Raw genomic sequence first — 18,891 nt, forward strand, 5'->3', positions numbered from 1 at the left:
TTCAGGAGACACATATAACGAATACACTGACAGCTTTATACAGTATGAGTAAAATACAGTGCCGTCAGCTGAAAAGTGTGAAAATCCCATGGGACAAACAAGGATTTCTCAAAAAAAAAAAAAAAAAAAAATCCTTCTACACCCATCATTCAGACTACCATCTTGAATTACAGGGAATCCTCCCAAGTCTCTTTCGGAAGCTACATAAATATTATATTGTAGGCTCTAAGCCACATATATTAGTGATTTGAACTGATCTAAGAGGAATTCTTACCTCTCAATGATGCAACTGTGCATAGCGGGTAGAAAATGCTCAAGGCAAAATGCAAGCATGCCCTCCCCACTCCTACAGCAATGCACACCATGAATTTAAGGATTCAATATGCTTGCTCAAACATACAGATCCCCAATATTTTCTAAACCACTGTCATGGAAGAACTGGCAAAACCTTGCTCTAAGCTTTTCAGTGTCATTTTGAAAATACGTAGTTATAATCAAAGCAACATAAGAGACATAGAGTCTGATAAAATTTACCATGTCAGCTCCTGGACACACAGGATGGAGGAAGCATTCTCTAATGCAGAAGAGAGCTTTTTAAAAATATGTTTGCACAACGTTTGAAATTTACAGTGATGGTCTGGACAAAGTCACCAGTCCTTCGGGTGGGTCAATCTTGTAAATGCCTAATTCAGGATAAACATTTCAGAATGGGGTGTGTGTGTGTGTGTGTGTGTGTTGGGGGCTGGGGGCGACAGAGGAAATGCTAAAGTTCACTATCCTCCAAGTCTTTAACTGAAATAACCCAAATGCAAGATACCACACTGGGCCTTATGGCATTGAGAAAAGATTATGAAAACAAACCTGATCAAAAACCAACGTGAAGCTTTAGACTCTTTTCAGGCCCCATTTTGAACAGAGATATGCTGTCATTTTCACAATGTAAACACCAGAAATGGAATGCAAAGCATTTAAAGAGCAAATAATAATGGAGCTGTAAATAACATCTCTCATTGCTTTCACTCTTAATTCAGAGTTTATGCCTTTGACAATGGCTACGTTACTTGATCTAGTGGTCTCAGTGGAAAGACAGATAAACTTCAACTGCAGGCAGAAGACAAAAATTGACAAGGAGCGTCACCTTTCCTGACTGTTTAAATCCTTTAAGGAAGTGTCGGAGCAATTAGAGGGGGAGTGTAATCTTTGTGGAGTGCATTAACACTCTCCGACCTCCCAGACAATAGATCAGACCTCAGACACATAATGCTTCCCTAAGGCTTTTTAGCCAGCATATTTGATCTCTTAGTCACTCCGTGTGTTACTATAGGTATCATCCCCACAGAAGGCATTATTCATGAGCACTACTGTCCACTAGGTCTGAGACTGGACTGCAATCAAGCAAAGCAGGAAAATCACCTTAATCCTCTATGTATTTCCTGTATCTTTAAGATGGGGGAAGGGGGGAGGGGAGTCTAGACTTGTGGAAAATAGTCTTTCACAATTCTCTTATTATTTTTTAAAGCTACAGAGTCTGTTCTGTAAAAGTGAATTACAGTAGTTCCCCCGTTATCTGTGGGGGATACCTTCCAAGACCCCCAGTGGCTGCTTGAACCCACAAAGAGTACCGAGCCCTACAGATGCTATGTTTTTCCCATGCATACACACCCATGATAAAATTTAATTTATAAAATAGGCACAGTAAGAGATTAACAACAGACATTAATGAGTAACAAAACAGAACAATCATAACAACATACTATAACAGAAGTTACGTGAATGTGGCCTCTCTCAAAGTATCTTTTGTACATACTCACCCTTCTTGTGATGATGAGAGATGTTAAAATACCTACGTGGTGAGGTGAATGACGCAGGCACTGGGCCGGAGTGCTAGGCTACGAGTGACCTTCTGACATACATCAGACAGAAGATCATCTGATCCTAGACCGAGGTTGACACTGGGTAACTAAAACCATGGGAAGCCAAACTTCGGAGAAGGGGAGACTACAACAGTTGCATTAATATGGATGGGTCCTTAGGTGAGTATGGGCTGCAGGGAGGGGGACAACCTCCAAAACATTTGATGTTTCCTGTCTATAAAATGAACTTCATAATCAACTTACTGAGAAAAATGCCAGGTATGATAAACAGTACTGTAATATGCAAAAGAAAGCAAAGCAGGGGAGCGGGGGGGGGATCAAATAAACTCCTTGCACTCCAAGCTTTTAAATCTTCATCTGTCCTGCAGGTCATGTGGCAAAGCACAACGGTCAGGCAATAACCTATTTCCTGATGAACACATCCTGTTCCAACTGCTAATCTCATAGTGGAAGCTTGGCTTTTACCATTTATTATAAACATTTTCAAGAACTGCTTACCACGATATATTTTTTAATGGATTAGATTTTGGTCAGCTGCTAACAGAGAACTGAATATTCTTTATACGAAGACAGCAAAATAGGTTTTCTGAGAGTCTGACTTACTTTCCACTTTTCTCCCTCATGAGTAATTGGAATAGCAATTGAAACAGAATATAAGGCTAGGTTTCTTTTCTGTTCTTTTTTTCTTTTCCTCCCTCTCCCATTGTAAGAAATTCTGTATCCAAGCTTATAGTATACAAGACCTTATTGGTTTTGAACTTTATCACAAGACTTGGTGAAATGTTCAAGAGAGAGACAAAGGCCGAAATTCACACAATTTGCTCAAGACTATCACAGCTGTTTATTGAGGACACTCAGCATCTAAAGCCTACAGCATTTAAAGCAAAATAATTACATTTTCTTAGAATCAAGGCAGTTCCCCCTTGAAAATGTGTACTGCCAAGGTTTTTCAAACAAGACTACAAGAAAAGAGAAGAGCTGCGTATTAGCTTTATGTTTCAGCAAATCACTTTAGAGTTAGCATTTTCAAACCCAAACTTAAGAAAAAAAATGGCGGATGAAAATATATACCCACAAAAAGCAATTTAAGAACTTTTGAACCTTAACTAGCAATAAAGAAAGATCTACTGGATGTTTTAACTTTGCTTCAACAATGCCTAAGATCTAAAATGAAATAATGAAAGTAACTGGAAAAAATGTTACCATATCTACTGTGCATCTTCTAATGTTTTAAAAGAAATTGCTTATGTTTTTAATCCCTGGGTAAAACCACTTTCAAGGAATTCGTGATTCCACTCAAATTAAAACTGACCATGAACAATTAGCTAAGGAAGGAAATGCCCTTCTGAACCAACTATATTTAATACTCTGATGAGAATCTGTGTAGAGACTCACACACACACACACATACATGTACACATACGCACAAACACACAGAGCACTATGCCTAAGTAATTTAGTACAATAGCAAAGGATTTTATAACCCTGACCAATGGCATTAGGCATACAATTTTAGTTAAGAAAATTAAAAATAAAAGGGAAAAAAAGGCTTAAAATGGTTGTCCTATGAAATCTGTACCAACTTCACAATAATCCAGATCTCATCCCTTGTGCATAAAGATGAACATGCCATAGAGTATCTGAGTAAATTACCATAAAAAGAGATTACACAACACCAAAACTTGAGGTTTTTTTTAAATTAATATAATGATTTCTGCTTGTCGATGATTGTATTAAATTAAAAATAAATTGCTGAAATTAAAATCCCCAAGAAGCAATCCACAGAAATTTACCTTGGACTTTTATCATTTATGAGTTTCTATCGCCACCTGCAGGACTATCTTTAAGTAAACTCAAGCAATGGTCAGGCTATTTGCCATTCTTTCTTTTCCTCTTTTCCTTTCTTCTCTTCTTCCTCCTCCTCTTTCTCTCTTATTGTGTGTGTGTCTGTGTGTGCCTATGTGTGTGTACTAAATTTCTGGGCTATCAATTTTTATCTTTTGAAAATATATACATTAATAAACATGTAAAAATCGCCAACGAAATGCAAAATTAGATTTACTGAAGGAGGTGTAGGGGACTGTGGCCACAGGCAGCCAATTTTTTAACAGCAAAGCACACATGACACTTCTAATTTTGCAAAGTAAAATTCTGATGGAAAGTTAGCCTATAGTAATTTCCTTACCAAAATGGTGAGGACTTCAATGATTTCCAAGGAGAGCAGTTTTTGCTAAGGAACAGTTTACAAAAAAGTTTATAATTGCATATACCTGGCTTATAGCAGAGAAGAAATATACCAGAGAAGAAAAGTAACTTAGGGTTTTGTTGTTCTTTAAACAAAAGACAAGTGTTAGATAGTATTTTATTAAGTGTTACTGTATCCCAATAAAGAACAGGCTTTAAGAGCAGAGGTCAAAGCTTAAACACAAAAGCACAGATCATCATCACCATCATCATCATCATATTCATGTCTTCAACACTGTCCCCATAAAGTCTGGATTAGAAAGATCCATCACCTGGGGCGCCTGGCTGGTTCAGTCGGTTAAGTGACCAACTCTTGATATTGGCTCAGGTCATGATCTCAGGGTCTTGGAATTCGCCCAGCAGCCCCGTGTCAGGCCCTGCGCTGGTGGGGTGAGTCTGCTTGGGATTCTCTCTCCCTCTACCCTATACGTCCCCCCCCAACGTATGCATACTCTCTCTCTAAAGTGGGTAAATAAATCTTAAAAAAAAAGAAAAGAAAAGAAAAGGATTCATCACCTGTAAGATGCATATGGAGTAACTATACAGACTTTTGCTCCTCCAGGCCACATTACCCTTCTGAGTAGCAGGTCTGCAGACATATACAATAATGTTCAAACATAAGACTTTAGGAAAAATGTTGGGCTTTTTTAATTTTTAAGAACATAATTCATGGCTACCATGTAGACGTAGTTCATACTCATGAACTAAAACCATAATTGCAAAGTTTATGACCACAAACATCACATACTAGACAAGTGTATAGTCGTTGAGCAGCATCCTCTAACAAGCCACAAGGCCTTAGGAAAATCACTCTACCGAATGTGAAGGACCCTCTGATTTAACATTCTATAGCTCCATGCTTTTCCAGACTTAAAAACAGTAGCCATGAGGGTCTTATTTTCAACACCAAGTGAGCTAAGAACTGCATTTCTTTCTTTCTTTTTTTTTTTCTTGACTAAATGAGCATATTTGGCAATGACTTGAAACAAAAAATTTAAAAAGCTTGCTCAGAAAAAGTCATTTTAAAAGGACCTATATATATATATGGATTTGGGTATATATATATTGGGTACGTATGGATTTGGGCTATAAGAAAATCCCAGTGAGATTAAAAGTCAGCAAACACTGTACAGAAACATGGCTTAGATGAGGACCTACTGAATTGGATTTTAATTGTCTTTGCATCTTTTTTAATCAAAGTGAGAACTGGAATATTAGGCCACTGAATGTCTCCTTCCCCCCTTCCCCCCCCCCCAAATTAGCTGTTATTTGAAAAGCCAATGACACAACACGGAGAGAAGAGGAGAGGTAGCAAAACACACCTTCCTAAGTCATAAATCAAATGGCAAAAAGTACAATAGAGCATAGTAAACCCTCACCAGACCACAAAGAAGGTTTCTCTCCATAAACATCAGATCAGGCAGCTAGAATGATTACCAGGCTCTCCTGTAACTGTCGCCTATAGTGGGTCTAATTACAGGCTACAGGCTAAGGCAAGCATGCCCGCACTGCACATGGCAATAAAAGGGCCATCAGCTTGCCAAGCCCAGCCAGACAACGGAGAGCACACGCCACCTGATGGGGAGCCCCAAAGATCAGCCAGAGAGACTAATAAAAATGACAGCTTAGAAACAAATGACAAAGCTTGGGCCACAAAAAAAAAAAAAAAAAAAAAAGGCAGTATCAAATTAGCCAAAAATACAAGTGCTGAGCACGGCTCTTCAACAGGTCCAGACCAAAGCAGGGAACCAGTTATAACTGTTTTCACACACACACCGGTGATTTTTCTCCCTCTCCTTCTCGCTTATTTCTAGATCTTTTCACTTTTGCATCATACAAAATGTTTGCGCATCCAGGTGTCACATATAGAAACAGATGGGGGGGAGGCACCACCCACCTCTATGAGAATCAAAAATAAAATCCCCCTCATTCAGGGGCTGTTGATCTGGGTTAGAGATTTGCCAGCGCCCTTCCTCTTCCCCCTGGTACTCTAACTGCTGGCTGCCTTTTGGTCCTTTTGCTGTAGATTAGCACCACCCCCTGGATGGGTAGCATCGAGGGAAAGCTAGAAAAATGCACATTAGACAAGATTATGATGAAGCTGTTAGACTGTGTCTATGGATTTTACCTTCTGATGTGGCCACAGGCTGTCACGGTCAGAGAAGGAGTTAGGATAAAAAGAAAGCAGTATCTGATAACAGATGGTTTGTACTGGTTCTAGCACTCTTCCAAGCAGCATTGATTAGAAGCCTGCTGTGTACCCAACACATGAGCCGTAAGGACATATGCAGAGGTAAAAGATGGGGTCTTTGCCATTTTGTAGCTCACACTGTCCTAAAACAATCCTTCCAACATATGGCTACAATACACTGAATAAGTCTTTAGTGTTTCACATTAACCTGAATTATTAGGTCATAGAAACAAAATTCCTCCATTTTTGATGTGAAGAATTAATTTATGAGGTCGAACATGAAGAGTATTCTTAGAGCTTTAAAGACAGAACTGCATGCTTTGGCATTTGGTGGTTCTATGCATATGAATCAGCCCTAGAAATAGTTGATTCTTGAACACTAACGATATGGCATGTAATACAATGATTTGCATTTCTACCCTATCCTGAAACAGGTCTTTCACAAATCCTCAGATAACATCCTCTGTGATGAAGCTGCAACTATGCGCATGTATGCGTGTGCACCTGCTTTAGTGAAGCCTCTCTCTGAGTTAGGAGAATACCACCATACCTACCAATAGTGATATCAGATAATAATCCCTACCCACATTTGTAGCCCATTTCATATTTTTAAAATATTCCCTTGCATATTATCTAAGTTGATCTCCAAAGGATAAATTTAAATTTTCTTACAGTCCGTGTCAATCATTAAATGGCATCACTTTGGTTTCAACTATAAGAGGAGGGCAGTGGAGAGAAGTGGGGTGGGAGGAGGAGGCAAGAGAAATGGGGAGGGGGGCTGGGGAAGCTGGGAGGAGGGGCAGATGGATGAGAAGGAGGAAGGGAGAGGAATGAAGGGAGATGGGGAGAGAAGGGAGGTGGATAAGGGACAGGTGAGGACTTAGCATGACAGTTTCATCTTTGTGCCTCAGTATCTAACAGGGCTTGAGACTCTGGACAAACAAGGTTGTAGAAAGCGAGGGAGGGAATGCATGGGGCAAGCTTGAAAAGGGCACTGGCTGGGTCAAGGAGTGACATGACCTCCAGGTTTCTTCCTTCTCTGAGACTGAAGACCCTACACTCAGGACCAAGTTCAAATTAACAGTAGGGTATCTCTGGACAGTAGAGAGAACTAGACTGAATTCACTGAGAATCTGAAAAAGACAATGGCTCCCAACCAGAAAACTCACAGAAGGCAGAAAACGTGTGTGTGTGTGTGTGTGTGTGTGTGTGTGTGTGTATCCCACCAGAAAGCCATAGAGGAGGCAGTAGGTAGAGACAAAAGTATTCCCATATAGAACTGGCACCTGTCATACAAAAGTGAGAGTTAACCATTCATTTGTTATCTAATGGGGCCATGTGAAGATTGGCAATGTATGCTCTTCTATGAATTAAAAAAAAAAGACCAAAAAAAAAGAAGAAGATCTAATGCTTACTAGTCAAAACTGGGACACTCTAAAATATCAACTGATTCAGTCAGCGTAGCTATGATTCTGTCTAAAAGTGCAATTCAATTATAAAGTTGAAAATATAAACATGAAAATATGCTAGAATAGTTAAGAGTGCACTTTTAAGTTTTCAACAGATAATCTTTTAATGCAATTACTGTAATTTTATTAAATGGCATAATTAGTTAATGCCTGAGTTGTCAATAGAAGGTGCAATTATGTTGTAAAAATTATAATCACAATGTGTGATGGTGGATTGTTCTGATGAAAAAAATGCTGAAAAAACCCTTTAAAATATTTTTGAAGGTATATTATGTAGTCCTCTGTAAAAGGAAGATTTGGGAAATCATCTTATAAATGTTAAATAAAACAATAAATTGTCAAATATTTCAAGCATTTTACACGATATATTTATACATTTCGCACACAAGTACATATGGACGTATTTAAAATGTCAAAAAATATCTTCTCCTCCAGACAAAATGGTTATTGGAACTGGATTTTTTTTCAGCTTTAGAGAAATACTGTTAATCTTGAGCTCCAACTGCGCAAACACCTACTGAACAGGAAGTGAGGTCTGTTTTGTACATACAACTGACTTCTGGTGGATATGGAAACAGCCACCAAATGTTTAATCAAATGCAGGTGCATCTAGTTGTGAATAAATTGATGATAGAACTTAAAGAAGAAGTAAATCTTTTAGACACAGTTAACACATAAATATCAAAAGCATCAAGAAGACATGGACCAGCACTACTTTAATAGTCTGATTTAAAAACAAAATTCCCATTATAGTAGTCATTTGTAGCAAAGTACTTTCAACCTGAACATTCTTTAGACCACAGAATGGATCATGGACAGAAGCATCCTCAAGATTGCGTATGAAATGCTAAGTAAACTGTTTTCACACAATGTTTCATGGAGAAACTCCGTATTTTCCAAATACCTTTGCCTCTTAGGCTCTCTTAGTCTCTCTCTCTGTGTTTCACACGTGGCATGTGGGTTGGAAGGGCCCATTCTGTTACTGCTGCTGTTGTTTATAAGTTCGATGCGAAATCATTTCACATTTCTCAACATTCCAGGATCTCTAAAAGCTAAGAATTCCATGTATACGAAATACGGGATTTCACTAAGAAAGTGGGGAACTGTATTTTTAACCTTATTGGAGGAAAGGTTGATTGATGCTTTAAATTATGTATCATATCGCAGGCCCTGTCGACTCTGAAGAAGAAATTCTTCATTTTCTGACACTCAAAAAATTGAGGAAAAAAGTCACAGATGTTAAAATCATAGCTTTATGAAGATACCCATTGATATATGGTAGATTTAGATTACTTTTTAACATCAAATGTCCAAGTAAAAATTTAATAAAACAAGGAATCCATCAATGCCCCACAGACTTGCATCCCTTGAAGCAATAGGTGTGTGCCTGAAAAACTCGTGGAAAATTGAAAAAAAAAATGCAATCCTTTTTTACAGCATTAGGAGACCTTTGTTATTTAAAATAATCTTCTGATGATGCCATCTGTCAAGTAAATGCTTTTTTGTCATATGAAAATAATTCACTTATGCCATAATGTAACATTAGGTCTTTTCATAGACAGTATGGGGTTTGTAAAATACATGTACCCAACAGAAAAACAAACAAAAATCCCCCATAGATGATTGGTTCCACAGTATAAACATCACAATGCAGAATTATCTTTTGAGAACAAATTCAATTCATTGTAACTATCATTAAATAATGTATTTGTCCGGAAACATGGGGAGAGACTATAGAGTACCGCCCCCCCCACCCCCCACACACACACTAGAAATGTGGGTCTACCTCTTCGATAGCTGTTTGAAGGAATGCATTAATGTAGATAGATAGATAAATGTGCTCATCTCTACTCTTATCCTTTATTTTGAACAACCTGGAATTCTCAAAAAGAATCTGGCAAAACTGTAGATTCCATCCATGACTCTTTCATGTACTTGTTTTCAGCATTCATGCTCCCTTTGAAAGCCTTTCTCCATCATCTAAGAGTTTCCCCTGCACAGTGGGTAAAAATAACTCAGTCTCCAACTGGGGGCTCAGCCTGGAACCAGCCACTGAGATTTTCCAGACCACCAAGCTAGATTCCAAGGATGTCATGCGCATGTGATTCCCAGGGTCTGGGCTGTTCCCCAGAGATGGTACAGACATTTCCACCTTATGCTTCTTTAGTTCTGGCTCCATCTCTTGTGAATATAATGACCATGACTAAGAATTATTCCCACCCAAATGATGAGGGTCCCCCCCGCCCAAAGCATCTTGGAAAAGGCTTAACTCCCATTCATTACATCTAAATACATATCTGAAATGACTAATGTCATTGTCCCTACAGTCATTATCATCTATTTAAATACCAGGACCACAATCACTGCAATTCCGAACATCAGTGAGAGGTAGTACAGCTCAATGGTTAAACACATGTACTCTAAAGCCTGATGGTCTGGGTTAATATCCCAGCTGTGCTTCTTAAAAGCATATGAGCTCTGACACTCTGTTTAACCTCTATGGGTTCATTTTTCTCATCTGTACAAAGAAGGTAATAACTGATACCTACATCAGCAGGTATTGGTGAGAATTAGATGAGGTAACATTTGCAAGATGCTTCGGACGGTGCCCGACACACAGTAAGCACTGAAACGTGAGCTATTAAAGACACCTAGAGGTGAAAGTCTGTGTCTGAAAATGACCATGTGCAGGTCTATGAAACACCATGTGTAATTACAAATCCATTCACAGGGCAATACCCAGATGTGCTTCTTCTAGGCATCATTTTTAGTTACCCTGTGCCTCTGTCATTAAACTGACATCATTTTCCTTTGGAAAAGTTGAGAATAGGACTCTTTGAGCAGAAAAAACAAAATATATACATATTTAATTTATAACAAGTCAAGCTCAGAAAATGCAACAGAGTAAAATATCTAGAAAACGTGGAGGAAAGAGAAAGACCCAAGAGACAAAATGAGCAAGATTTTCCATAGTCATGCCAACAAAACAGAAATTGAGCCTACAGACGCATGAATGGCTTGACCACTCAGAAAAAAAATCCAAATTTAATTTCTTACAACAATGAATTCAATGTTGTGGGCAACATTCACATAGCATGTGTCAGTGGATTAATGACAACTTTCTTCTCCAAGTGTTAGGAATACAGCCACCTGGGTAAGTAGAAAGGGGATAAATCCCAGGGTGGAAGGGTTTACGCCTGGACAGTCTAATAAGATAAATCTTCCCATGTTTGTCCACCCACTTCTGACCAGACACCATGTGGACTTCTATCTTTATAGGCCACTCGTCTTGAACACTGCTTTCAACAAGCTATGATATATTCATATACACACCCATAGGAATCCTTAGAAACGTATGCTTTGCTTTCATAAAGTCTTAAATTGAACAGCCAGAATATACCAAACACGATCCTACAATGTTCATGCTTTGTCTCCTCTGAAAACCGAGACACTGACATGATGTTAATCGGCTATTTTATGTTATCTGACAAAACATAAGAAAAAAAATTCCTATAGTTTTGCCCTTAGCTTGTGGTGCTAGAGTCACTTCCTGGACCTCGAGGGGAAGGCAAAGCCCCACTGGGAACTGGCCCACCAAAAACGGTTCTTTACCCACCTGTGCAGTGAACCCTCAGATACCACTCATCCTACTTTCGAATATAAAAAGGCCTTCAAATGCAGTCCTATTATTTAGTAAAAGCTTGGCCTGAGACCTTGCTTCAGACCACCACAAAACTCTTCTGCCCGTAACGCCAAGGTAAGTGAATGAAGCATGAACAAATTGTCACACCAATGAATAAGGGCCAGTAACAGCATCCTGTCCTTGGTAGATCCCAGGAGAGAATCAGGGTGTACAAGTGACAAACCCAGCATTCTCCACAGCGGAGCAAGGAAGAGAAGAAGCGGGCCTTCGGCATCACAGGAGCCCTTCCTTTCTCTGGCCCAGGTCACCTGAGGATCCAATGCTTTGCAGAAAGACAACCCTTAATGGGATCCCACAGAGTCAGGGACATAGTACCACAGCCAGTGGTGGCCCCAAAGTGTGAAATTACCCATCTGTACATTCAACAGGAGGCTAACATCATCAGTATGTAGGCAAGAGGCATAAAAGCAAAATGCTCTCTCCAAAAATGAAGTCTTGGATACCCATAATCTTAAAATATAATAAGGGAGACTAATATACATATTTTTATTTTATCCTGAAAGTACCTTTTCTTTATATGCTCTTGCTTTAGGAACAAGAAAAGAGTTTTGGAATGACCATGATGATAGTAGTCACAAAAACATTCTCTAATAAGATGACACTTCATCGGCTTAGGGAGGGGAGAACACCTCTCTCTCTATCTGTAGTATCTCTGAGATCTGCCAAGGCTGGTCAAAGTAGACATGAGATAAACATTCGAACACGGCATTTCAAATTAAAACTGAAAACTAAATGCCTTTAAGGGAGCACTCCTCATTCTAGTACCTTCACAGAAAAGGTTCATGCATGTATCATTCCTAAATTGACTGCATTTTTTTCAGTGATGTCCACTGGGAAATGTCCCCCAATAAATACACACACGCAGTGGAGACTGTCCCAGGCTCACAAACCCTTGCAAAAATCACACTGTGGACAACCAGCAAGGAGAGCACCATCTTTATCTTCCATTTGGGGGGCCACAGTGACTTGAAAGGATGAAGTGGCCGCCTGCATCTGCTAGCCTGGGAGCGCGTTTCCTGGCATGGTGCCCCCAGGACGGACGCATGCAAGGACCCACTGTCAAAGCTCCCTTCCCATTCAGAAGCCCCCTCTAGTAGACAACCTATTTCTATTCATTTGTTCTAATCTTTCTTCAGATCAGGCCAGCGGCCCATTAATCATTTCTGTCATTCTCCTACATAAGCCAGTGCAATGGAGCTCTGTTTTTCTAAAAATCACGGTGCCAGAAATTAAGCTCAAGAAAGAGGAAATCCTCTTCTCCTCACAGGGGCTGGCTGGGGTGCTGACTGAAAGAAGCCACCAATTGTGTTGACTTTCCTCTTTTGCCCAGAATCACAAGAGAACATTCCGTGGAAAGTTTCTGAAGAGAATTCAGGTGGGAAGTGGAGGTGGGGAGGCTGAAGAGGAAGGCAACACATGAGGTCCCCAGCGGAAAATGTTATAAGAAAGGGAAGCAGATGAATAAATGCCAAGACAAGACAGATATGGATTACTAGCATTTTTACTAATGTTCTTATTAAGGCCAATTGTTTTTAGCAATTCCAGACCAAAGAAAAAGTATATTAAAAGTCCAGGTCACAGCCATCATAGGCCCTCTACATCTTGAAGCGATGAAAATCTAAAATTAATGAAACCGAAGAGAATGTTCTCCATGGCAAAGAAAAAGCCTCTTGTGGAGCTGATATACTTGTTTGTGTAATAAGGAGTAAGGATGGGAGTGACCGTGAACCCGCTGACATCTTAGGCTGATTTAAAAAAAAAAAAAAAAAATTAATGAGGATGTGCCTGTGAGGTAGGAGAGAACATTGACAATTAAAACACAAAAACAGAAACAAAAACAAAAAAACAGAGACAGAAGATTCATGATTTACCGAAGATCATGACTCAGAACCACTCACACATCCTATTAGGCCTTATTGTGATCTTTGCCCAGTACAAAGATTAATAGCATGATAAAAAAAAAGGGACAAGATTAGCAGTTGAGAGATTTGGTTTCTCCTTCCACGTCTGACACTACCAATCTCTTCAAGAACAAGTCCTTTTACAAATGGTGGAGGGTGCCCAGAACCATAAGGTGAGGGCATGGCACCAACTTTCAAGTCCCTACAAGATTCCTGGACCCTCAGCGGTTACCTTAGGTGACTCTGAGATCTCTTGCGGCTCTTCTGAGATTGTGTGATTTTATTTCGCTCCTAAGGATGGGCCAGCGTTATCAGAGAGAAGGAAGAGTGCATCTCATGTACATTGGTCACTCTCTTACGTGGTGTTGGGTCACCTTGTCATGTGACACAGTGGTTTGATATGAATCAATGTTTTTATATCAAAGTTTGTGAAGATTTACTTAAAACATAAATTAGAGCAATTTCGTCATGTGAGTTTTCAACCATCATTTTCTCAAAAAGTCCTGGCATTCACTGGGACAGAGGGAGAGAAATAGACACAATGGAGAGACTATACAGACACAGTTAATAGAACAATAACCACCGTGTATAAAGACACATTTTTGAGTGAAAAAAAAAATTTACAAAAATACAGAACTTAGGTCTCTTAAACTTACTGAGTGATAGTATATGAGTAAGATTTGGGTAATTTAAGGGATTTCCAAGGGAAAATCTGATCTAAGTACAGTCTTAGACATCTATATATTCATCTATGCTGTAATATATGTAAGAAAGATGAATGGATACCATTTATATTTTTTTTCAGTTAAATAATAGAAGTGTTTTTTTTTTTTTATTTTATCTTATTATGTTGTTAATCCCCATCCATTACATCATTAGTTTTAGATGTAGTGTTCCATGATTCATTGTTTGTGCATAACACCCAGTGCTCCATGCAGAACATGCCCTTCTTAATACGCATCACCAGGCTAACCCATCCTCCCACCCACCCTCCCCTCTAGAACCCTCAGTTTGTTTCTCAGAGTCCACAGTCTCTCATGGTTCATCTCCCATTTATATTTTAAAGTTTCCTTACAGGTGTGAACTTCAGCTATGTTGAATGTGTATTACTCTGCTTCATGTCAGTAAAATAAAACTCATCTGCATTTGGATTTGGGACTCAGAAGCAAATAATTTGAACATAAAATCAAGGCTTACCACGAATGCAACAGCACTTCTCAACGTGGATTCCCACTGGAAGCAGCTTTTAAGGAACTGTATTGTATTCCACATTGCCATGGTGATTCTTTTCACACGGTCTATATCCCTTGATAAGATCTAATAAAAAAAAAATGGAAAACAAGGAACTGGATTTAAATAGTCTCTTTAGATCAGGCAGCTCAGTCATTTAAATTACATTTTGCATAGCTGCCAATTAAAAAAAAATAATAGAAAGGAAAAGTCCTAATGCTTTTTCTAAAATTCTTTTTAAAACACCATCATCCATGGAAGGAAAAAAATACAATGTACTTTGTAGCTCTTTTGATGGAGAATAGCCTGTTTCAATAATATTCAGGACAAAACTGAGCTGGTAAAAGCTATAGCAGCAGGGCATTCGGTATGCGTGTGTGAGAGTGTATGTGTGTGAGTGTGTGTGTGTGTGTGTGTGTAAGAAAAAGAGAAAGAGAAAGAGAGAGTCTACATTGTTTAGTTTAGAAGGAAATGGATGGATTTTTGCAGAAACTAGATGTCCAAGTATTCTAGCTCATGTAGTCCAGAAGACAAAGTCTACAGGAAAGTTTAATTGTGGGAGGAGAACCCAGCTCTCCCACCTCCTAGCTGTGCAACCTCCAACCAGTTTCCTAACCTCTCTTTTCTTATACGATGGGGTTGATTTTAGTATTCACCCTGTAGACAGTGAAGAAAATTGAGGGCCTTTGGAAAGTGCCTGCCACATAGTAAGTGATCTCAAGTACCTGCATCATAAGCACAAGCTTCAACTGTGTAAAAATCTGCAGACACACCGTGGTGAAAGGCACATAGGGAAGATCCTAACAGACCCCAAATCCCCTGGAGCTCCAGAGCCCAAAGCCACCCCATGCGGAGGTCCTGCTTGGCAAAGGAAACGTCTTTTTTTCCCAGTTGTAGGCAGATTCATTTCAACTTGTTTGCAAAGCAATTACCCCACCTACTTCAACTCAGGTTTTAACTTTCGAATAAATAGGGCACAAGGCAGTAATAATAATAATAAAAGACGTTTACTCAGATTACACCAAATAAATATTACACTCAATGTTATGGCAGACCAAAACACAACATTGGGATGCTCCCTTCAGAAGACATTCCAGGCCCTTCCCAAGTGTGCCCAGAAGTTCATGGGAAACAAAAGGATGAGGAGATGAATTTATATTTAACTGCTTTGTGTCATCCACAGCTGCTCACCCCACAGGAAGTCGTGGAAGTAATAAACACTTTAAAAAGGGGACACTTTGTTCTTTGTTACACAACTGAAGAGGGACAATAGGTACAGAGTGAAATCCTGGACTGCTTCTGAATAAGACAGGGAGGGACTCTGAAAAGAAACATAAAGGTCATGTTAAAAAAAAATGCAAAACTTCCCCTACTGGGCCCAGATCATCCCTTTCTGTTAAACTGATGAGTGAGGAATTAAGGGAAATAGGCAGAGGGAGACAGTTAACTCAGAATGAGGTAAAATGCCAACACATCCCAAATATTTAGACAATAGTGGTAGGAGCAGTGTGGGGAACCTCGAGGCTAGATGCCCCTAAGATCCACCGGGCTGAGGAAGTTAAGGCCTCCCTGGGCATAGCACCTCCCTGAGACCTTGTGAGGACAGAGGCGGAAAGGGCCTTAACTGATTGAGGCTAGCAGGGAGAGCCAAGTCAGAGAATCTATAGAGGCTGACACGAGGAATGTGCCTTGACAGAATGACTCAGGAGATGAATGGAGGGCTGACACCTTCTACTTCATCCAACATCTGTGTTTTCAGTCTTTTTCTTCTTATCCTGCTGACTTTGGTCCTTGTTCTGGGACAGATGGGGGGAGGTGGAGGGAGGAGTGGAGGTGGGGAGAAGCTGGGAGAAGGCGGGGTGGGGGTGGAGACAGAGAGAGAGGGAGGGAGAGGGAAGAAGAGGGAGGGAGGGAGAGGGGGAAAGAGAGAGAGAGAAAAAGGGAGAGGGAAGAGGAGGAGGCAGGGATGGAGAAAGGTGGTGGGGGGGAGGAGAAGGGTGATGGGAGGAAGAAAGGAAGTAAGATGGGAGGAAGGACGGAAGGGGGGAGGAGGAGGGGAAGGGAGGGAGGGGAAGAGGGAGGCGGGGAGAGATGCTAAGTAAGGACAATTAAGCACTTCCAGTGCTGAGTGTACCAAAGAGCCTGTTAACTGTACCCACCTACCTTCTTGGACAGCTTGCGGGTATCTTCAACAAAGCGCTTTTCTCTGGGAGTAAAGGTCCTAATACTTGCTTTGACCTAGAAAGACATCATTGTTTAAAAGGGGGGAGGGGCAACATTTAAATGGACTTCATTCTTCTCTTTTTCTTGTTAATGACTGGGAAGAACCTGGAAACCAGTATCTTCTGACCCTAGGGCCAAGGGCCTTTGGCCAGGAGCAGAGCGATGGGGGGACACATGGAGGACACCCCTGAGCTTTGCGTGTGTTCCTGGGTATCTCATTTCACCAGCACACTTGGGTAGGTCAGACTGGATCCAGGAGACCCTAAGAGTGTTGTATCCACCTTGCCAATCAATGGAGGTATTTTAAAGCACTGAGGAGGTTGAGTTCAGGAGGCTCTCGAACCAGTTTCTAAGAAATAAAACTTCCTTCCCATCAAGGTTTTGAACAATATTTTCACCAATAATACCTTGTCTGTGAAAATCTGTTTCCTGCTTATAAAAACATCTTTCCACAGAGAATCTCATTTCCTCTCAATTCTATGGAAAAATAAGTAGATGAGTTATTTGAGACCCATTTTATGGGGAATAAATTGAGGCTCAGAGAGATTTAGTGGCTTGTCCCAATCACCATACTGAGGAAAAGCTCAAAGAATAAAAATTCAAGTCCCTCTCCACTCCATAGGATGCACAACTGGAAAATGAAACAACTGACATATTTTCTTGGTTAAGCCTTCCCTAAAACTCAGGTTTTACCTGTGTGCATAGACTATATACAAGTGCTTGCTCGAAGAAAACAGGAAATGAAGGGTCATCTGTGGTACAAGATGCACAGAGGACTTCCTTGAAGGGAAAGCGAACTCAATGGGAAGAACGAGGGAAGTAACACCACCACCTCCAGACTGGAGACTAAAAATATAAGCTGGAGTGGGGGGTGGGGTGGGAGGGAGGGGGTGACTGGGTAATAGACACTGGGGAGGGTATGTGCTCTGGTAAGCGCTGTGAATTGTGTAAGACTGTCGAATCTCAGATCTGTACCTCTGAAACAAATAATGCAATATATGTTAAGAAAAAAAAAAAAGAAGAAGAAGGTAGCAGGAGGGGAAGAATGAAGGGGGGGAAATCGGAGGGGTAGACGAACCATGAGAGACGATGGACTCTGAAAAACAAACTGAGGGTTCTAGAGGGGAAGGGGGGTGGGAGGATGGGTTAGCCTGGTGATGGGTATTGAGGAGGGCACATTCTGCATGGAGCACTGGGTGTTATGCACAAACAATGAATCATGGAACACTACATCTAAAACTAATGATGTAATGTATGGGGATTAACATAAGAATAAAAAAAATAAAAAATAAAATAAAAATATCCCTGCCATCGACTTTATGAATAATTTCTTAAATAACTAAACAAGAAGCAGGGTAGCATAGGAATCATTGCAGAATCAGAAAGATGTGGATCTGTATGCTGACTCACTCATTTATTAGTAAATCCGTTCTCTAACTCCATTTGCTCATCATAAAATGGCATTAATGGTACCTATTTACCAGGTTTATTGTGAGGATTAAATGCAATAATGTCAGAGCCCGGCCCATTGTAGGTGGCCACTAAATGGCAGCCATTCTTAGAATTACTGTAAAAGCTCCATTACCCTACATTCATTTATACCACTGACTGGATTAACCTGCGCTCTCCTTTTCCTTTCTGGAACCTGCTGCTGACACCATAGCATATGCATGGTCACGGCTAAGTAGCCCACTCCTCTGCATGCTAAGGAATCTCTGCTCACAACAATCAAATCTCATGCCTACCGAGAATCAACTGTTGCTAACTCCCAATCTTGTTTCTGATGGTTTTGCCCATTATTATAATTCCATATTTTAATCAAGTATCATACAAATCATTGAAATCCAAGCATGGACCAGAAGACTTGAAATTTGCGTTGCTCTAGAAAGCCTTGATAAAGGTCAGTCCCTAAAAAGATATTGAGGTAATGATTTTATGGAAAAAAAAACAGTCTGGAAAATTCTATATTCAGATTGTTATGTATCTTTAAAGTAGATCTCCACTTTAAAAAAAACCTGAAACTAGGTATTATTATAGATGTTATGAGTATATTTAT

General features: G+C 40.0%; 1 protein-coding gene across 2 annotated transcripts in view; it reads right to left on the reverse strand.

The window, feature by feature from the left end:
- Positions 1 to 18,891, reverse strand: part of MCTP2 (multiple C2 and transmembrane domain containing 2) — a 237,802-nt gene that overhangs the window by 65,644 nt on the left and 153,267 nt on the right. For both annotated transcript variants that reach the window (XM_035024053.1, XM_035024055.1), the window contains 2 exons: positions 16,776 to 16,850; positions 14,580 to 14,699 (listed from right to left, as the gene is read on the reverse strand). In XM_035024053.1, coding sequence (XP_034879944.1) covers positions 14,580 to 14,699; positions 16,776 to 16,850 — 195 coding nt within the window. The remainder of the gene's footprint in view (positions 1 to 14,579; positions 14,700 to 16,775; positions 16,851 to 18,891) is intronic.

The sequence above is a fragment of the Mirounga leonina genome, unplaced genomic scaffold, assembly GCF_011800145.1.
Source record: "Mirounga leonina isolate KUSES-001 unplaced genomic scaffold, KU_Mleo_1.0 Mir_178, whole genome shotgun sequence".
Classification (NCBI taxonomy): domain Eukaryota; kingdom Metazoa; phylum Chordata; class Mammalia; order Carnivora; family Phocidae; genus Mirounga; species Mirounga leonina.